Raw genomic sequence first — 22434 nt, 5'->3', positions numbered from 1 at the left:
ATGTATTGTGAATGAAAAAAAGGAAAAGGTTCATTAAATGCTTGGCTGTAGAGATACACCCTACTAAAAAATATATATATGTATACATATATGCAGTATGAATATCGAGGCATTTCCCTTTGGCGAGTTCACAATTCGTTAAATGCACTTCAAAATTTATTTATGACGCAACAGCAGGCGGCAAATAATAAACGACTTCGCTGAGGTCAGGGGTCGGTTTTCCCAGGGGGGGGGGGGGGGTTGGAAAGCCGCGACTGCGTCAGCATTTCAACTTTGACATGTAGCGCTGGGCGAAATGAAAAGGGGGCGTGGATCGGATCGGATCGGATTGGATTGGATTGGATTGGATTGGTTTGGAACCCATTCCATGGAGTAAATGTAGGAGGAAGTAGTTGGCGGTCCTCACCGGTTCGCATTTAATTGCACATCAAAATTAACTTTAATTTCGTTTTAATTGCTAAACACGATTCGGTTTTTGTTTATTATCCGATTTTGCAATGGCGAGCAATGAGCGCCGTGCAACAATTGTCCGTTGTCAATTTAATACGCATTAGGCTTTGTATACATTTTTTTGGTTGTTTTGGTTTTGCGCATAACTCAATAAAATTTGACGGCGATCTGTCAGATAATGTGTCAATGTCAAAATGTCAATGGGAAAGAATATGTCAAGGGGCTTGCCACCATAAATGTCAAAAACTTGCCTCGATTGGTTTTTCTTTATCAGCTTAACCTCATTTAAGATCTCGCAGTTTTTTTGAATGTTTGTTTATTCAATTGTGCATAGGACGGACACGCATGGAATAGCATCCCTTTTAAATAAAATATGGTTAAAAATAAACCATAACTATTTATGTGTTTGTTGCGACTTAAAAACAATGTTTCTCACTCGTTTTAAAACCAAAAGCAAAGGCTTTTAGTGGGATTGGAGGCATTTTTTGGGTCAGAATGTTTACCGAATTCCAAATCCGGATCCGAATGTCTCCAAACAAAATTTCGGACTGGGAAAATTATGCAAATATTTCGCAAAAGAGGAGAGAGATCAGCGTGGAGAACATATTTTTGTCTCGCAATCGTTCCGTTTGTTGATGTCGAGGCTTTTAAACAATTTGGCCAGCATGAGCGTGTCTCTATGTGTGTGTTTACGTATGGAAATGGAGGGAAATGGTGAATGCTAAATGGGGAAAATGTTGGGAAATGGGGCTGGAAATGAGCGACGGAGGGCGGCGTATTGGTGTAGGTTTGTTAGCCACATGGCCACTGACACATGGCGGGCATAAATCTTGCATGCGGCGTATGGCAAATGAATGCGCCAATAACTCAATAAAACAAAAATGACAAAAAAATCATGGCTAACAAAAAAAAGAAAAACAATAAAGAAGGGAAACCAACATGGCGCTGCTGATGCTGCATGCAGCTGCCACTTCCGGCGGCCATTGCTGACTGTCTGGCAATTGACTTCCGTTTTAAATTTTGCACAACTTCCTGTCTGCCCTGTCCCGCCCTGGCCATATCCGCATCTCCATTTTCAAATTACTACAGAAAAAGTACGAAAACGTTGCAAAACACAGAAATTCGGTTGGCCACATTTGATGGAATGTGGCAGCGAAGGATGCGGAACAGCGAAGGATGCGCCACTGGCCAAAAGGAACGCGACCTTGACAAAGGTGCCAGCAAATATGACAAAATGGCCGCCAGGCGGCGACTCAATGAGCTCGGGCCAACCAAGTAAACAACAACAAAGCCCTCAGCGCAAAATATGTAGAAAAATGTGTGCCACATAAAATGTTCATACTTCTTGGGGGGCAGTGAGCAAGGGGTATGTGGCATGGGACAACATTATAGGAGGTGACAAATCAAACAAAGCCCGGCTCCTCTTATCGACTTAAAATTAGTTTTATATTTCTAGGAACCTTTTCCGCTTAAAAATAACTATTATTTGTATATAGATGACTGACTATTTCCTACGATTGTATTCAATAGTGAAACAGTTTTCTGATTTTCAAATATTACGTTTTAGTATCAACACATTATGAACCTGATGCTTTTAGTAATACTTTAGAGGGTATGACACATGCCCGTTTTCTTTGCATAGTTTTTTCCCTGTTTTTCTCGTTGCTGTATGCGGCAAAAACAAAAGAAAACCACAAGCGAAAACAAAAAAATGCGCGCCAAATGCAAACAATGACAAAACGCCGGCAGAGGCAGCGGCAGAGGTCGCCAAGTGTCGACAGACAAACAAGGGGGGGGGGGGGGTGATGGGGTTGTTGTGGTGGTAGGTAAAGGGGGAAATGGCACCCAAAAGTGGCAAAACAAGTCAGCGTTGCAGCTACCCAGCAGCAGCCACCCATCACCCCTTTAGCAAAATGAGGTCGGCGCCATATATATTTTTGTTGCTTTCGGCTTCTTCTTTTTTTTTTCTTTTTCTATCTCGCTTTGTTGATGCTCTTGTTGTTTTTTTAATTTTATTTGCACTCGCTCCACTTGAAATACATTGTGCTGCCATCGCCAGCGTCGCCGCTGACCCCTGACCCCTGCGAAGGAGCACCGCATTTTGGGCGCACGAGGACGGGTACGAGAACTGTGTCACCGGCGCGAAGTCGCAGAGATCCTCATAAAGCCAAAGACAGAAAGACTAATATGCACTCAGACTTGCATTCTAATTTTAACTTCAGGCTCACTGAGAGCAAAGAGTCACCAAAATCGACCTCCAAGTCGCGCTTAGATATCCCGTTTGGAAATGTGTAAAAAAAAAGACTTTATTTTTGAAGTGGAAGTAGATTATCGAACTATCTGCCGCGTGAATGTGTGCTTTATCCTGCTTGAAGGACTTGCAATGGTATCAATGCATTTCCCTTGCACCCGCTTTTCCCTAAAAAGCCAATAAAAAAATGACCGAAATAAGCACGTGCATATACGAGTATACTCTTTAATGGCTGCCAGATGGCCGTAAAAGATATCGCATATGAACTTCCGCCTGAACTTGCTATCCAGATGCACACCATATCCAGATAGACACGGTTAAGGCAGATTTCATTTCATTTTCCACCTGTGAAAGGCCACTTCTAAATGAAATTGCCTGAAACTGGATCCCAGAAATGGAAAAACTTTATGGTGACCCCTTTTGCTGCTAGCTGGCTGGCTCGCTGGGCAAAAAAAAAAACACACTAAAACAAAAAAAAAATATATATAGAAAAATGGGGCCAGGCAATTGCATCCTGCAGGGCCCCGCCCACCGCCCACCGCCCCTGCCTTCTGATTTATGCTTTGACCTTTTCCGCAGGCAGGGAAAATTTCTCTCGTTTTGTTCTGCGCCTTTTTCGTGCACTTTTTTCTCCTACTCATTTTTGAGCTTAATTAGCGACGTTAGTCGGCAAATGGCATTAGTGGGTTAATTAGGGGCAGACACACTCGTACATGTATGTATGTATGTATGTATGTGTATGTACGATTATCAATGTGTGTCAACGTATATCTTTTTGGCCTAATGAGCCTCGGAGGACTTGCGGACGGGAAATGGAAATGGGTGGCAAACCTCAAGTCAACACATTTCCTGGCCTTTTTTCCAGCTTTAATTTGATTTTGATTAATTGAAGTGCCGCTTGACAAAATCCAATTAATTAATCTGATTGAGAGATGGACGAAAACACATGATTCCATCCATTTTGCGAATACAAATTGTTGTCTAATTTAGAGAGCTTCCGTAATTAATTGGAGCGGATGAGATTGAAAATATTTGATTTATAATAAATGCCTCTGGTTAGGCTTGCATTTTTATTTGTATTTTCGAAGCCAACCAAGTTTTGTTATTTAATAATCAGTATGTATGAGTTTTGAATCTCTTTTTGATACCAACAAAACACATATCTTTAATGTTCGAAACTAATATTTACCAATGGCAATCAGGTTTCTTCATTGCCTTTTCCTACCCCTTGTTGTTCTTTTAAAATCGTTTTTAATAACTTTATGCAATCTATCAATCAAAGGAATAAGCCTTTTCAGCTGATAGAATTGGATTTAAAAAGTTTAATTGTTGGAAAATCTCAATCAGAATGAAACCCAATTAATTGAATGACCAAAATAATAATTTCTCTGCTCATTGTGTCTGTAAATTTGATTTGAATGCAGATAACAGAGCCCAGTGTGGCAAATAAATAGATTTCGAATGCAATTTCCGTTCACTTTTGTCCACAAAAATAGACAGGAGACTTGAGCCCAAAGCCATGGAGTAATGAAACGAAAGCTGAGATGATGAAAAAATATCAGAAGGACTTACGCCTGACCAAAAACTGCAATTTATGTGATTACAACGTATAGGCAGTATGTGGGCCAACACGGCACACCAGGCCGAAAAATTCGCCAGAAATTCGGAAAGAGAATCCATAACAATGCAGTTTATCAAAACAGATGCAGCAAGGACGAAAGGACACAGACAGCTACAGCTACATAGGTGTGTGTGTGTGTGTGCACATTGGCTTGTGTGTGTGCGTGCAAGAGAGAATTTGGGTTATCCTCTCGAACACAACGACAACTACATTTTGGGGCCACTCTCACCTGGGCTATGCTGCTGTGCCAATAAAATTAAAATATTTTTGACATAAATCAAACTCCAAATTGGGCCAAGCGAAAACAAATGAGTTGACAATAAACGACTGTCCAGACACTTGGTCATACATACCCTGGACCAGCCGTGGGAATATGAGATTTCTGGCCATCATTTGATTAAATTCTGCCGTGTCTTTAAAGACATTTTCTTGAATAATATATCAGTGTACATTTTGAATGGTTATATAACGAAGTTACTTCTTTTTTTTCTGATCTCACTATATTTATTTTACTATATTTTACTATACACTTGAAAACATTATGAAACATAAATTTAATCGTTTATAATTATATGTAGCAAAAATAATGATCGCAATACGGTATTTCAAAGTGACTTGCCCATCTATATTTTTTGTTTAGAAAGCATTTTTAAAGTTACACACCAAATGCTGTAGATGCGCTGTCTTTTTATTTTAACATTGCTTTTCCCCAAATCAACACAATGGGCAATTTATAGTTGAGCTGCCTGCAAATGCAGCCTGTCTTGCTATGGAAGAAATTGCATTTCATTGTTGATTTGGATATTTCTCTAATGGTCATTGGTCTGTCCGAAGTTTGCTGGCGATGCGTGCAACTTACATTGAAAGAAATTTTTTTCGTAATGAACATTTGTCAACAATAAAAATATATTTCTAGAAAACTTATTCGGAAGTCGTTTGGAATTTGTAAACGAATATTTAATGATCGTGTTCTTATCAATTTTACTGAATTCGTAGGGCTGGAATCTGGAATCTAGCCCGAATGCTGGCCACTTTTTCGGCCAGTGTAGGCATTAGCTGTCGGCTTGAATGGCCGTCTGGTCGGTCCGTTCCGTTTCGTTCCGTTCCTCTGTCCCTGACACCCTGACAGTTGCTGGCTCGCTGGAAATTGAAAATTGATATGGCATTGCTTGTGGGTTGCCCCCATCCGCCCATCGGTTCGTCCGCCCATCGGTTCGTCCGCCCATCGGTTCGTCCGCTCTTCAGCCCCGTCAGTTTTCGTCGCCCCACGATTTCCCCCCTTAATTTTGCACGCCCCTCCCCTCCTCACCGAATCGTTGGCTGTTATCGTCAGGCGTCTGTGTCGCGTTTTTAAAACATTACCATGCACTTATAGTCGGAGCAGCATCTGAAGCATCAGAAGCCCTAAACGAGCGCAAATAGTAATGACAATGCCGCACAGTGGGATCAATTGCAGTGCAAGTGCGCACTTTAATGTCCTCGAGTGTGTGTGGATGTAACCGTTTGTGCTCGATAATCCCTGCGGTGCTTGCGGTTTTGTTCCAGATGCCATATCGAATGTTTGTGAAAGCTGAAAAATTGAGCAAAATACTGGACGAACCTGATACATTTCCTGGGTGCTTATGTCGGCAATTGGGTCAAGCACATAATGGATATTTTAAAAACAAGATTACTCGTCAAGGGCATTGAATGCGCTTTAATATAAAGTAACTAACTTCATAATGGCGTACAAATGAGATATTTAGTGAGTCCCAAAGTTAAGGGCGAAATAATTTAAGGATTTTCAAAAAGTCTGTCCGTAAAAGTCCACCGTACAGTGTTTGCGCTCTATGCGCACTCTAAACTGCAGTTGCAGTTGCAGCCCTGCCATCAAACATGTACAACTCTTTCCGTTTCCGCTCTGCATAAGTGTGTGTGTGTGTGTGTGTGTATGTGGATGGCGGGCTGGCATATGTGTGAGTGGGCCTCCATATATTTTGCCGGAGTCTGTGTGTAATTTTACTTTTTCCGACTGCAGCGACTGCTGCTGCTTCATCTGACATGATTTCCGCATGTCGTTTGAGTTTTTCTTGCCGCCGAATTTTTCTTCGTTTGCTTGATTTTCTTTTTTTTTTTCCGCCTTCTGCTATGGCTCGCTTTTTATGTATGAATGAATAATAATAATAGGGAAACACTATTTCAAGTGCACAGCTTTTGATTTGAGGCATTGTCTTCGAAATGATTTCTACAAATGCTAAAATTTTTTATTGGCTTGAACAAGTTTTTTTCCCCCTTTTTGATTGACAACTCCAACGTACAGCTCCTATTATTGTGACCACTGCTATGCGAATAAGTTAGACTCTATTTTTTCGGGTGCTCGTGTGCTCAATTTCAAACAAAAAACGCCAGTTTATGTTGATGTGTGCATGCTTTTCCTGTCGCGCTGCTGCTGCTGCCGCTGCCATTGATATCGCTGACGAAATTGAGAATTATTATGTTTAAACGTGTGTGGCATCGCCGCCATTCGGGCCTTAGCGTTGCCGCCGCGTTTCCCTGCCTTTTCCCGGCTCCCCTCCTTCACGACCTTTCCCGCGACATTCCTCTCATTCCTCGCCGAAATTCGTCGGGTGACATGCGAGTTGGCATTGCATGTGCTGCTGCCTTCTGTTGCAGACTTTGCGGCGCTTTCTTCAAATTAGATTGCCTTGTGATGACTTTAATGCAAAGCCCACTCACAGACACCCGCACACCATACATACCCACACACATGCAAACAGCGAGCTGTCAGCCACAGTTAAACCTATACAAACACAAATGGCAGGCCAGGAAATGGAGTAGAACTTTATTTATTAAATAAAAGCTGATGCCTTGCCTTGCCCAGCTAGAGCTTGACTTTTTCTAAGCTGATAATGTTCTAATACAGCTAATACAGTTTTTTAAATTGCGAAAAACCAATGCTATACTCTTCACTCGAAGAGTAGAGTTAACCTAGATCCCTTGAAAGAGCGCGGAGTAAGCGAAAAGAAATGCATCCAACACAGTAGTTCGATTTGCTGCTTGTTGTATATCTCAACTTTCTTTGCATTTTGAGTAACGCGTATCTAATAGTCGCGGTACTTGACTCTAAAACTTCATTGTGTGGATATATTGCCGTTATGTCAAGTATAATAATTGAATTGAATCAAAACATCACGTGGTACCATTTGAATACAAACATGTTATCAAATTCAATAGCGAAACTAAAGGTTAAAGGGCAAAGTATTTCTATCGAAAAAAAAAAACGCGATCTCAGTCTGACGAATATGACGTAAAAGAATATGTATTCTGATTTTCATTTCTTCTTTCATTAAAGTACAGCGTACACACGGTGTATTTCTGTGCCAATCAATAATAATCGTTTTGGGATCCCATGCCCCTTAACTAATTAATTAATTAATTTAATTAAATAAGCATCGAGCCCTGTTTTCCATAGATCGTGGTCTTACCTCTGCGATTGCATAGGCTGCAGTTAAAGCTGCTACAGGGCAATCAATAGAAAATGGCAACAATTCTGGCTCGCAGGACGAGACAAAAGTCAATGCCATGTCCGTGCGGCTATGAGGCACTACGGCAGCATAGATGCGATGTATGTACGTGTAGTGGTGCGGCTGTGTATCGCACAAAAGGGTCTTTGTTGAGCGCACACAGATGCACAGTAGTTACACACAGATACTCGTACTGGTAAATACAGGGCGCCTCTGACTTGCTGCCAAAGGCTAATGAAGGCAGAGGGAGCCGGAATGGGGCCCTGAATTTAGAGGAGGACATGCCAGGATGCACTTGCCACTTGGCAGTGCACAGCTCCAGTTGCTGCTGCTCATATGCCTAGGCCATGTTGACATCAAACAAACAAACAAACAAGCAGACAAACAAATACACAGCAACACAGAAATACACATAAACACAAATAGAGAGGCCGGCAAAAGAGCACAGAAAACGGAAAACTGGAAAAAAACAAACCGAATAAAATTTGTATAAACTGATCCGAACTCAGATTTGTGCAAGTCCGAAATGGAAAACTCGTGTTCGGATGTTCAAAACTTTCATTTCGAAATAGGCAAATGGTTCGTATCCCCCAAGTTGAAGTGAGTTCGCAAATGAACTTCTAAGTCAACTTGAGCCGAGAAATGTGCAAGGAGTGCGCGTTGATTAATCTATGCTTAAGTTTTTCTCCAGTGAAAACTACATTAAGCTAAGAGACGCTGCTTAAAAATGTTCTTGTATCTAAATCGAAATATTTAAAGCCGTAATATACTTACTATAAAATTAGTGCGATGGTGAATATGATTTTAACCAAAGCTTAGGTTTTATTCGAATATATTTTTGAAAGTTAGGCTGCAATTGAAGCATTTGAAAAAAGCTTATTTCTGTTGGTCCTGCCAACTCCGTCTGAATTTCCCCCCCAATTTTCCATTTCGCATTTCACCGGAGGCGAGAGGAAATATTAATTATGCCAGATGCAGCTGCTGCCGCCGGAGTAGCTGGGGATTCCCGTCTGCGGATATTGCATCTATCCCTGCCCCCAAAAACTTGCGGATCCTGCCGTTGAGCGGGCTAATCAGAAATCATGGAAGATAGTCCGGAATCCTCGGCATTTTCCCGCATCAAACAGCCGGTCTCTCTCACTCTCTCACTCTCTCTCTCTCTCTCTCTCTCTGTCTCTTTGAAGCCATTACGATATTTATGTAAATTTATTGAGCAACAAGCAGATTTCAATTAAAACGCAATGCCGACGGATTTAATAAAGGCGTATACGAAAAGGGGGAGTGGCTGGCGACAGGCAAAATAACTTTAAATTAATTAAAAACGCGCCGGGCAAAAATGTTTTAAGCTTGCGATGGCAACAAACGCGGGCGTCAAGGAGTTTTTGCGGCAATCTCAAAAGGGGGCTGGGAAAATTCAGCAGGACTGGGAAAATTGCAGCGGGAAACGCAGGGGACTGGCTGAAATTACGGGAGAGAGGACAGCACACATCTTCGCTGGGGTAGCAGCTTCTACGGGCTGCCACGGCGCATCAATGTCGCGAAAATTAATTGAAACGAAGGCAGGAATTTTCGCAAGGACTTTTCCGAGGGTTTTCCGCGAGGCCGAAGCTGCCGCCGATGCGCGGAAAATTAAATAATGAAGATGCGTTCCCATGTCTCTGCCAGCGAGGATCCTCCGTTGGGCGAAAATAGTTTTAGGCGGGCGCATGGCAATGAAATGAAAATTTCAGTATTTCACCAGGAAAATGGAAACTGTACGATGTGTAAGCGAAATTTAAGGCACCGTTGAAAGCTTTTTCGTGGCGAAGAACGAGAATACGGTATTATTTGAGAGTTGAGCTAAGCTAATGTAAATTAATTAATTATAAATTTTAAATTAATAATAATAATGTTTGGTGATCTTGAGTACTATTGTACTTCCTCGATCCATTGTTACATAAGAAATCTCTTGTGCTCCACTGGCGAATGCAGACCTGATTTATACACTGGCACTGAATATTTATGTTGGTTTTTGGCCACTGACCAGTTGGGGAAAATGCGAAAGAGAGAGAGAGAGCGATGAGGGCTGCGAAAGAGACGGGTGGAAGGTGGAAGGTGGAAGGTGAAAGAAGAAGAGAGCTTAAGCCAAAACATTACCGCACGTCCGCAAAGCTCCGCTTCAGTTCAGTTCTTGTCCTCTGACCCCCGAAAAGTTGCAGCCAACAAATGAAATTAAGCAAATAAATTTTGAGGCGGATTAGTTGAGGGACAAACTGCTGAGGCGTGAGTGGGCGGGGTGCGGAAAATAGGGGGAAAACAGGGGGAAAACAGGGGGTAAGATGGCGAGGACAGAGGACAATGGTACGGGATAAAAACAACTGAAACGAACTGCGGAACGTTTTGCGGCTTAGCGAGTTATCAGGCAAGTCGTTTAGCCTTTCCTATGTTTTTTTTATATGGCACCCGGCTACCTTCTGCATTTTCCTCCGGCAGACCCAAGAAAATTGCACACGAAATTGGAGTTTTCGAGTTGAAAATTGGAAGTCGTGCGGAGTGGAAGACTACGCTCTCCCATCGAGGCAATTAAAATGTTGAGTCCTCGTCGTGGGCCAGGCCAAATGCGTCCGGGCTTGAACTCCAACCCCTTGCGGCTGCCCCATTATCCTGCCACAATTTTTCCGCACTCCATATGTGGAAAAGTGGCGGGGAAAACAAATCCAAGCTCTTTATTCACTCAGCAGTGCAGGCAAGAACTTAACCTCCTCTCGATAGTTTGATACCCAGGAAAATGGACAGAGACGTGAATTAAATGCTTAGGGAATGAAGAGAGAAATAGATCTGTTGATTTTTATCAGGAAACGAGTATTAATTTTTAAATATTTATATTTATTTATATTTTTTTATTAATATTATTTTGTTTTTAGCATTTTAAACATTATATTATTATTCTGTGAGATAAAAATTCACTCTGATCTTATTTTGGCTTATGCTTAATACCCATACCCACATGGAATCACTGACAATTGAGAAATAGGTGCGAGGGAATCAATCCAAATTAAGAAAATGGAATGCTTTTTGATTTGATTAAGTGCAACACACTGCGAGGACATTCAACTCGGGCAAAGGATTATCGATGATGATTGATTCGATGCGTTTCTGAGATGCAAAATGTGCCTAAGTGTTGACGGTATTAATCAAACGAGTGCCGTAGGGATTTGTGGTTTTATTTTCAGAAGTGCTTCGAATTTCAGTTTAAGGAACATAAAAGTAAGATATAAGATTATTGTAATTAAACTAAGTGATTATAACCATAATTGATGCGATCATTGGATTTCAGTTTTTAAGGTTTAATAATTGTAGATTAAGTATAATTTTCAGTTATTTCGATTGCTTGCTGAGTTTTGGGTTCTCTGATTAAATTGGCTCCGAAGTTCTGGGACATATTTACCCTTAGCTACCCCAAAGTGCATTAAAACTAACAAAAAATTCAAAAAATCCTTTTCTCTGTCATTGCAGGTGAGTGCAGATTCTTTCATCTTCATTTCGGTTCGTTTCACTTCCCCGGACTAAGCCGGGCCAAAAAGAATAAGGACAACGGGGAAGACAAGACGGTAAAATGGAAAAAAGCCGAAACTTTTTTCGTACAACTTTGTTTGGCTTTGTCTGCGGCTCGGCCGTAAGTAAGTAAAAGCAAATTTTTTTCGCTTTTTCCGGATGCGTTTTTCTTTCTTCAGCCATATTTTCCGGTGTTTGTATGTGTTTGCGTTTGTGTGAGATGGGGGCTGAGCCGAATATGTCAATGATAAATGGCATAATCTGTTTAGCCCACAACAAACTCGCACAAGCCGCCCCCGTTTGCCCCGCGGCCCTAATGATAATGCACAAAAATTATGCTAATAGCTTAATGCCATCGCACTTAAGCGCTAAGACAGCAGCGCCCAACACGACAGCGCCCAGACGAAATCTCGTCCTCAGAAGTTGTGAGTTGTGATTTGGACTGTGTGTTTTGCATACCCTCTCGGGGGATATATATTTACTGTATCAACAGTGAAGCATCTAAGGTTTAGCTTGATAAAAAAGAATTAGAGTTATAACGTTCTTTTGATCATATGACATCTAAAAGGTATCTTTAATACAAGTTTGCTAACTTTCCTGTTTTCTCCATCTGAGGTATTAAATTGGTACAGCACAAAAGCTGTCTCGCCAATATAGGGCATACCCAATTCGTTGCACTTTTTCGAAGATGGCATTAATTTAGTTTCGCCAGCCTGTTCTGTTGTCGTTTGTCTGTCGACGCTTCCAAAACTTGGCTTCACTTCTGGTCTGGTCTGGCTCGGACTTTCGGATTTGGACTCTGCTTGCCCAGTTTTGTTAGCTGACCCCAACACGGGGCATTTTGGCAGCTGGGACCACAGCAACAACGGCCATTGCAGTGGGCGCAATTGGTTTTGGCCGGACCGAGCGCTCTTGGCCGAAATGGGAAAAGCAACTTTCCTGGCCTAATGTGCGACTCCAAATGGCCGTCGTTGCTCTTGCCATTGTTGTTGTGTTGCTATGGCCGCTGCACAAACTTATGGCCGAGCGAAACTTTCGTGAAAGAATCATTTTTGGATTGGCACAGATGTGACAAGAGGATATACACAACAAGGACTGAAGAAGAAGAAGATGGCGTGGGCCGAAGAAGTGGCTGGGACTCGAGGAAATGAAATGATCATAAATCCAGGCAGTGAGGGAAAATGTGCAAGGCAAGATGAACGGAACGGAAAAAGCTTTCAACCATTATCTTTGACGTTTCATTTTGGAGTTTAGAAATAGGAATATGCATCATCAAGACGGTATGGAAAAAAAAAGACACATAGCTCCAATGTACGAATAACTAAAAGTGCAAAAATAACAAAGGCGCAGAGTTCAAACGGAAATTGCAGTATAATTGTTTATAAAAAAAATTTCTAAAACAATATTTTCCTGTACTGCAAACTAAACCGAACTTTTTAGGCGAACATAAAAGCTAAAAATGGTAAAAACCCAGCCAACCGAATGGAAAAAATTAAAAAGAAAAATTAAAAGAAATACCCAAGTCGTACTCGCAAAAAGGGGTTGTAAAACTCAGCAAAAAAAAAAAAAACGGAGTAGTGTTGCAAAGCAGAAAAAACCAAAGATAACCAAAGGGGAATTGCGAAAAGCGAGCAGTCCCATGAGCACATGAAAAACGTTTCAAGAGCTGCGTCAGCGGGAGAAATGATTTTTTAAGTACGCATCCAACAAGCAACGAAGAACGAAGAAAAATTGGATAGCCCGGAAAAACACTAATAGTGCAATGCAACAAATAACGACCAAATATCCATCACCGCAGCGGAGTCCAAGCAAAGGCTTCTCCAATATTAGCACAAAATGCGGGGGAACGTTGTAAAAATACCAAGCAATGATTTTGGGAAATCACTTAGCAGCACATGAAAAGTGCCAAATCAACTGAAAAGCGCATAGCGAACGGGGGAAATGCGGGAAATCCCCCGACGAAGTCGATGAAGATGAAGCCGCAGACGAAATATTAAATGATTTGCAGCAGATTTTCCGTGCACAAACCGAATGTGTGTATGTGTGTGTGTGTGTGTGTGTGTGCCTTAGGGGCATCATAAGCAGCCAAAGGATTCGTAGTCGTGGACTAAAGGCAACGAGAGTGCAATCGTGTCGGGCAGCAGCTAAAGTGAAAAGTGCAGCGCCTTCCACTGAACACTGAACATTTTCGAGGGATTGCCCATCGTTATGTATGCATTTCCTAATGCCCTCAAAATGGGCATTTTCTAGCGATCTAGTGATTGTCCTTTCATCACTTATTTTGGGATCAAATCAAACTGTGGCTAGGAAATTCGTTTCAAAAACCCTATTTCTTTAAAGATGACGACAATTAATGGATCATGTTTCAGTTAGTTTCCCTATTGGCTGTAATGCATTAAAGATTTAGTATTCCCAGACTTAGCTGAGCGACCCTGTGTAAGAGAGTGCAAGGCAAAGGGGCAACGCCATGTGGAACGTAGAAAAACACAGCACCAGTACCAGCACCCATATTAACACACACAAACACATAGGGAGATTGCTTTGGAGTTTATTGAGCCTGACATTCAAGGGGGGCATTTGGGGCAGTTCATTTCATTGGCATTATGATTGGAAGCTGTCGTCGTTTGCCTCAAATTGTGCAAGTTCTATGGATGTGGTGGCTGTGGTTCAGTGCCCACTGGGTGAGGCTGCATTTGAGGATATCCGAAAATTTCGCACAAACGGAAATGACAAAAAAGGTACGAACGTGGGTGGGTTGGGTCGTGCACTCAATGCTGACCGCAGGTCAACGAGGGCTATAGAGGGTTATGGTGGGTTAAGAGGGATTTTGGGAGTGGCATTTTGGGCGTTTTTGTAAATTTCTGGCTACACAGAGAGAAGCGATACGGGGAGACACTGGCAAAAAGCTCGAGAGCTAACGAGATGGATAGCTGGATAGCTGGATAGCCAGACGACACATTTGGCACATCAGCAAATGATGTGAAAATGTCATTTCCAGGCGCAACTGCCAAAGGTAATGGCCAAAAATGGAACAAGGGCTCCTACATCCAGAGTCCTGAATCACAGGATCCCAGTGCCCACACACACACATCACATGGCACTAAATTTGTGGCAAGCGAGCGCAAAAAGGTCCACAAACTGCGAACTTAATGATGGGTAAAGAGGATTCAAAGGCGGGGCTTATCAAATTGCGCATACATGGATGTCGCACAGCTTCATTAGGGCGCTGCGATGATATGCCCATACCCGTGCCACCCAGTTTACCATTTCATTCCCCTGAATGAATGGCAGCAAATCAAATTAAATTGAGGCACTAAAATCTGTTGCCTACTTTTGTGGGAAATGGAACAATTGCGTGACTTCCTGTCCGCCCGGCTCTTTGCTTTCGTTTTTGTACCCCGCCATAGAACCTTTGCCCTTTTGACCACTTTTAACCACTGGCAATTGGCAGAAACGCTACTAATTTGGTTGAATGTTTGATTGAAGTTTGGCCAACAGCTCTGACCGATAGGTTTAATTATATCTTGTTACGAATACAAGACCTTGGAACATCAAATTTTTGGGTGTGATTACCTCTGTTGACTCTACTTACAATGGCCATTCGAAAGTGGAGTGGTATGTTTGTTTCCGTTGGTATCACCACTCAATAACTATTGTATTTAAAAAACTATATTTGAATTTTTGAACAATATACTAATTTGAGATATAAACACAATATGACATATAAAAGCCAAGCACTTAAGAAAGAGGCCCAAGCATCTTCAGATCTTCAAAATAAGTCTGATGTAAACAGGACCACTAGAAAAATGATTACCGCAGGGCCGCTTTGGCCCTTTGACAGTGTTCGTGGAACATACGCATATTCTTCTGGTTTGATGGATTTATCCTATCCGGTTGAGTTGGATGCAAATGCGAAATTAACTGCTGACCTCTTCCACCGCATTTTCGATGATGTTGTCCTGCGCCTGGAGAGTCGGTCCCATTCTGGTTATCACCATTTCCTCCAACTTCAGTTGATTAAGCCGTGCGATCGTTTGAATATCGGTTTCGATTGAAGGCAGGCTGCGCTGCCTCCCAGAGTTCAGATCGATCAGGAGTTCCAATATCCTGCGCAGAATGGTCTCCTGGATGGGTGCAAACTTGTGCTCGGAGCGGCTGACAATATCCATCAATTGAGAAGCCTTTTTGAACTTGCCACTGCACATGTGGACCATTACACTATGGGGCATTTGGCCTGTTTTTTTTTACAAAAATGTGTTTTTCACAAGTATGCAAATTTGCTGTATTTTAGTATTAGTATATTGGAAATACTTTAAACTGTTATGTTACAGCCCGAAAAAGTTAATTTAACAGCGCATCATTATAATAACAGCTGTTAAAGTCAGCTGTTGCGAGCACATACCACGTGGCTGCATTGCGCGCAAAATTTAGCTTCCACCAGAAGTCATTGAAATTTAAGCTTGCGAATTTGAACCTGATAAAAATTCTTCAGACTCTACTGATTGTGAAGAGGAAGACGGTTATGAATTATACAATATTAAAATTAAAAATAAACTTTAAAAATATATTATTAAAAAAAAAACAAAAAAAAAAAAAAAAATTGGGGCGGAGTTGGGGCACGCCCACTTTTCCAAAATATTCCTGGAGGCATGTGTAACGCATAAAAAAAATTCATCCAAATATCTCCAATAGTTTAGGAGGTATTAATTTTTGTAAAAAAAAACAGGCCAAATGCCCCATAGTGCATTATTAGGTCCATATTTTTGAGCTGCTGACTTGTCAGCCTGATTCTCCGAGAAGACATTTTGAAATGTGGAAGCTTTAGTTTTGGGATCTGAAACTGGGTTCTGCAGTATGTTTTTGTATCGGACTTTGTTGGCTGGCGCTACTTTGATAAGGCGCAACGGTATTCATTGCCATGCTTTAGTTTTGAGAATCAACAAATTTGTTGCAGGCGAAAGAGTAATCAATATACATAGTTCGTTAAATTCAAATCTGCCAGGACTTGTTCTTTTCGTTTACATGATACAAGGTCTGGTAGCTGCACATAATATATGTATATAATATATATATAGAACGAGCTGAATAAATGGAGTACCCCATTGGCATCCAACGGCACCCTTATATTTTCCTCTTCTGTGTATTTTCAGCTCGCCTATTCAGTTTTTGAGCTTTCGTTTGCTTTATTCCACCCAAAAAAAAAAAAAAACTCTTCCCCATTTCAGCCAGCTTTTCAGTTTTGTTCAGTCCAGTCCATTGACCAGGCATTGTGTGGATTTGGACTTGGACTTGGACCTGTTCTTGGTCTTGAGATTTCTTTGCTTTTCTAGTGTTGCTTTCTCACAATTAATTTGTCGATTTACTTAGTTCCTACTTCTGTATTTCGACCCAATTAAGGACGTGCTTTTGTTCTATTTGGATTTTGATTGATGAATTTCGTACGAGAAGGTGATCGTACGAGATTTCATTTAATCAAACTTCAAGTTGTGTTTCATTTGCATTCCACGCAGCTTTTTTGCTGGCAAAGCAACAAATGATGCGTAAGAAATGCTTTAATAAACAGGGAACCATTTGACTTCCTTTTTTTTTTTTTTTTTTTGTGTTTTGTGGGGTAAAGATGGTAGTTTGTTTTCCGGGCAATTTGGCTGGAAAGTCTTTAAGTTGGCCCGCATATATGTTTGGCAGATCGGCAGGGTGGAGGGCACCGGAGGTGTAGTTTTCCGTTTTCCATTGGGCCGCACATCTATTCCGTTTGTTTAAGGGCTAAGAAATATTTTAGCCGGGGTGGTGCAGAAAAATATGTTTGCAGCAGTTGGAAACAAACGAGCGAGCAAACGAGTTGAGTAAATCAAGCCGCACTTCCTCTTCCAGCTGGAGCTCGGTCCACATGCCGCAAAAAAAAACGAGGCTCCTGAAAAGCACCCCAAGCCACCCCCAAAACTCCTCCCAAAGAGCACCAAAAATCCCCATCCTGGCCTTGCTTGTCTGCTGTCTACTGTCTGCTTTCTAACTGAATGAAAGCCTTGGCGCGTTGACTGATTTCGAATGGATTTTCCACGCTTTGCATGTGTGTGTGTGTGTGTGCCTCAGTGTTTCACTGTTCGAGTGTTCCAGTGTGTTTCACTGTTTGTTTCACTGTGTCTGCGTGTGTGTGTGTGTGTGTGTGTGTGTGAGGCACAAAATCCCGTAGGTGCAAAATAGCGCACTCCAGGCAACGAAGCATGTGCACATTTATGTTTTTTTTTTCGTTTTCATCCTTTTTTGTCGACGCTGTGTTCGTCCTCTGCTCCTTTTTGTGTTTCACTTGTTTTGTTTTTCACATTTTTCACAATGAACAACCGAATTAAGGGGTATCGCGGGCATATAGGCGATTTAATTTTGTATTAAAATGATTAGAAACCGCCTGCAAAGTACATAACATAACTTTTTTCTGTTGCTATCACAATAGGCATGCTTTAATTCCCGAAACAAACTTATAATGAAGAAATATGAAAATCTAATTCGAAAAACACACTAAATTATTAAAAAGATCGATAGTTGACTGCATATAGTTTCTATATTTATTATTTATTTATTATTGCTTTAAGAACCATCGGTGTGCACCCGGAACTTATTCCTTTTTTGGCCTGCTCCTCGACTGAGGTTGCATTGTGCCCATTGTTGTTGCTGTTGTTTAAGAAACAAGCGGCAGAAGGCGAAACAGAAGACGGAAGGGGAAAGCGGAGAAAAGTTTCAAGGAGGTGGCAAGGAAGAAGGGGCAAAATTGTGCGGCAAAATAAATAAACAAACGTTTGGACGGACGCACTTGTGGGATTGGTTTGCGATGTAATGGAGTGAGGCTGGCTCTTCCCGGGGTTATTTGTTTCCACCTTTTTTACTTTTCCAGCGATGTGCTTAAGCGGAAAACAACATTTTGCTGCTGGTGTTGCAGGTTGCAGATTGCATGTTGTATGTTCCCAGTTGCGGCGGCTGCAACTGACATTCAGCGAACTTATTGAGGTGTTTAGCTAGAAGCATTTTAAAAATTGGATCTTAAGACGAGGCACGAAAGAGGATGAGTGCGAAATGGAGATGCAGGCAGATTTGGCGGACATTCTTTGGCCAATGCTGCGTATACGTGATATTGCATATACTCTGTTTTGGTGCACTCTAAAGGAAAGTGATGATAATCTACATGATTATCCTATCCAGACAAAGAGGCGAGAAAGAGGAAATAAACATACAACCAAGACGTCCCCAGACGAAGTCTACATATGTACATGTAGTTATATTGCGACGGGCCCATGGCTTGATTTCTGATCATATATCAAAGCTGACCGTGAACGGAAGTCCCTACAACAGCTGGCCGTGTCTGTGTGCTGGCTTCCTGTTGATTTCCTGTCTTGCCAGCTGCTCAAGTGCGTGTGTGTGTGTTGTATATGGGTTCCTGTTCCTGAGAGCTGAGTAATGTCCCCCAACTGAATATTGCCCAGTGCTGTTGGGGAAAACTCATTCCCCGCCCATAAAGTATTTAAGTTTTATAAATAATTATGAATACTAATATGCACATGTGGGGGACATATAGAAAAATTCTGTAGCTTGTTTTTCATCCGAAGAAAACAAATTTTCGTGAATTTCCAATTTCCAATGAAATTATTTCTCCCATTTTATCGGATAGTGCATTAACCCTTCGGTTTGATGTCCCATTACGGTTTTTGTCATTCGCTTGGCACAGCAAATTAGCATTCAGCCAACATATGTGCTCAGCTGTCAGTCTGGAAAAGTTCCTCCCCGCATTTTCCGGCTAAGTGTGTCACATTAAATGATACGCAACACTTGACACCAAAATGGGAAATAGAAGAAAACTAAAACAGAAAAAGTCAAGGAAATAGAGGAAAAAATAGGGGGCAAAGATAAACGAGTTGGTTTATTAATGAACTGATGGAGGGAAATCAATACAAAAGCGAATTTAAACCATATAACTATACTGTAGCTACTGTGGTAACTCGTCATTTGATAATTGGGAATGTAATAATAAAGAAAATATATCCTATTTTTCGACTCTAAACGAAAAAGGTTATTTTGCTGTGGAATGTATGCAAATATAGGACTACAAAACGGAAGTTGATTTCAAGTTTCTGCAGGCCGAGGCAAAGACAAAGGGTTTTAATGGAAAGGCAAAGGAAAAAAGGATGAAAAATAAAAGCTTGGATGAAAAAACAAATAGCAGTTGACTCAAGACAAACAAACAAGCAGAGGCCAAGTCAAGAGGTGACAGGAAACAGGAGGCGGAACGTGCTCAAGTTCGGGCGGCACAGATGAGGTGGACAAGTAGGCACTACGTTTTCCCCCCCAGTCCTTGTTAACACGTCAAGCCGAGACATTCGATTTCGAAATTACCCCCGCTCGACACCACATCGAAATTTCTAGTTAAAAAAAACTGAGAGCGACGGATCGAAAAAGAGATTGAGATTTGTTTAGCCAAAATAGCGAAATTATGCCCAAGTCCAAGCAGAGATCGCCAATAAAAGCGGCTACAAAACCGCTTAGCACAAAGAAGCTACAGTCCAAAGTCAAAAGTGTCGGTAAGACCAAGCCGAAAATGCAGCAGAAATCCGTAAAGCAACCGCTCAAGAAACCCATGAGACGATCTCCGCTGATGCGAGCCGCCCTCCAGCCCACCATTTTGGGCTTGGCCAAGGAAAAGCCGGTGAAAAAGTCGCGGGTGACCTTCAAGAAGTCACATCGTCGGCCGCTGGACGCCATGCAATCCCTTGGGATGTCCCGCAGGACCAGACTCATAGACGCCAGTCCCCAGAGAAAGGCCAAGGGTACTTCGGTACTGTTCCTGGGTAAGGATTCAAGGACCACCAAGATGCCCAAGAAAATGAAGCCCTCAAGCGAAAAGCCTGCAAGCGAAAAAAATCAGTTACCCCGGTTAAAAAGACGGATGGAATTCCGAGTAATGACGAAAGCCGAGACTAGGGCTACCGACGGCGTGAACTTCTTCTGCAATCTCGGCGTAAAGATGCAGCCACCGGTGACTCGGAAATATCAACAGCTGCAACAACGAGGTGAAGCAGGATTTGAGGGAAGATTGGCAGGTGGAGAAGGTACTAGACCGGGTGACGGCGCCTTGCGGAGACCAGTGAGAACCCAGCCATCTGGTCTGTCATCCCTAGTCGGTAAAGTCGCCGGTATCGGTGCGTTCGCCAATGATGTGCTGGTCCCGCTGACCGGCCGGTTGCCCATCATCGACTTTATCTCTACCAAAGAGTTCCAGAATATGTCTGCCGCTTCGAAATGGAAGCCGCACTCGCGGAAAAATACCCATTTATAGACGACCAGAGAGAGTGGCGAGTGCTTAATGATTAGTGACGAGTGGATATGTATACAATTGGTAAAACGCTTTTGCGGCTTTGTCATCCTTTAATTTTCAAGTCTTATTTATCCGTAAATTTAATGGATTTTTATTATTTTCTTCCCCAAATACAAAAAAAAAAAAAAATATTATAATACAAGACAAGTGCACATCGCACATAATAAGAAGACCTAGATTGTTCAATCTTACTATTGTACTTATTCAGATTTTAGTCTAGCTTATGTTGGCCACATTAGGACACACATCGTCATTCAAATGGGATCGAGTAACAAATTCCCCAACAAAGCATCCAGTTAAGATATTTATCGTGTAACGCTAAAACGATCAACTAAGATTTAAAGTCTATATGTTGAGAAATCCTGATCCTATGGATAATGGATTCAGTAATCAACGACTCTGGCATTTCGGAACAAAAAAAAACTACTTCCTTGCACAACTTCGAAACGAACGCGAAACATTTACATTTCGCGTTTGGCTTATTCGGACATACCAGAAATACATATTCCCAAATGAAATTGTTGGACAATATGAAATGGGAATCGGTTTTGGGAGATGGGGGACTTGGTCTTGGTTCTTGCGTTTTCGGGCTGGATTTCGGGCTGCCTTCCGCGAAGTCGGCGGGCAGTAAGCGAACTTTTGCGCAAATTATCTGCGTCGCGTTTATTTCGCACAAACAAATCGCAAAACTTTTGCAGACGGCGACCCAACGACTTGGCCTGGCTCCCGAATCTCCCGAATCCTCAAACTCCGTTTTTAGCCCCCTCAGTGCCTCCCAATCTCATCATCGTCCTGGTGCAGTTGTAAAAGTTTTCCCAGCACAAAAGTTTTGGGGCCAGAAATCCTTGCTGCCGGCATCGGTTTTTTCGGGGGCATCTTGCAGCAATTTACGGGAAGAAACTTGAGAAGCAAGTGGAAGATGGAAGCCAGGCAATTGATGCAGCACACCCAGGACAACCAGGCGAGTAATAGGGTGAAAGGTCAGGGGAGCAGGAGGAGAATTCCCATTGCCATTGTTGTTGTTGCAGCGAGAGTTTTTCGGCTTGTTTTCATTTTCGCCGCCGGAGAATTTGCATTTTGCCCAGAAGACCAAGACGACGACTGCGGCTTTTAACCGCAAACCGAACGGAAATTGAGATTCATTTAATTCATTGTGCGCCAAGCTGAATTTTTGGGGTGGCAAGGGTTAAGTATTGCGTTACACGGTGAAAAATACTAAAAAAAAAAAAAAATACAAAAATTACCTTGAAATTAGTTTTGAAGAAGACACGTTATCGTTTATGCTACTCGCTGTTTGTTGGAACTAGTTCGGATTCGCAAAATAATATTCGTCATTCTATTTTTGACAAATATTTCCCAGTAATATAAATCGAAAAATGTACTTATTGTGCACAAGAGAATATTCCCTCAATGATTTCTTGCCGTGTATATGAAACTTCGTTGACAGGCATAATCACCAGGAACAAGAAGGGAACAGAAGAGGAGCAGCAGAAAGTGCTCTGGAGGATCTGCAACCACAACGACCGACAACATTTAAATGACTGCAGCGACGTCAACGGCAACGCCTTTGCTAATATTTATGCCCCGGGCTTTATAATCGTGGCCAGACCGTGATTCAGGCGGGGATTGGGATGATTTTGAACGGGACGAAGGCAGAATACGTTCGCTGGATGTTGGATGGAGTTGGGCCAGTGTCCGCCCCAACGAGCACGACTGA

At 42.0% G+C, this 22434-nt stretch overlaps 2 protein-coding genes across 10 annotated transcripts in view, besides 1 other annotated feature; both read left to right on the top strand.

The window, feature by feature from the left end:
- The window catches only part of Mnr (Membrane-bound Notch regulator), a 75862-nt gene that overhangs the window by 10311 nt on the left and 43117 nt on the right, over positions 1–22434 (top strand). The gene's annotated exons all lie outside the window — the stretch shown is intronic.
- Positions 15576–16103: a mobile genetic element.
- On the top strand, positions 19713–20885 carry CG1722 (uncharacterized protein). The gene has a single exon (NM_134599.2). The coding sequence runs from the start codon at positions 19836–19838 to the stop codon at positions 20676–20678; it is 843 nt and encodes a 280-aa protein (NP_608443.1). The 5' UTR covers positions 19713–19835; the 3' UTR covers positions 20679–20885.

Source organism: Drosophila melanogaster, chromosome X (genome assembly GCF_000001215.4).
Source record: "Drosophila melanogaster chromosome X".
Taxonomy (NCBI): Eukaryota; Metazoa; Arthropoda; class Insecta; order Diptera; family Drosophilidae; genus Drosophila; species Drosophila melanogaster.
Note: the sequence above shows the minus strand (reverse complement) of the source record. Positions and strands in the feature narration are given on the sequence as shown.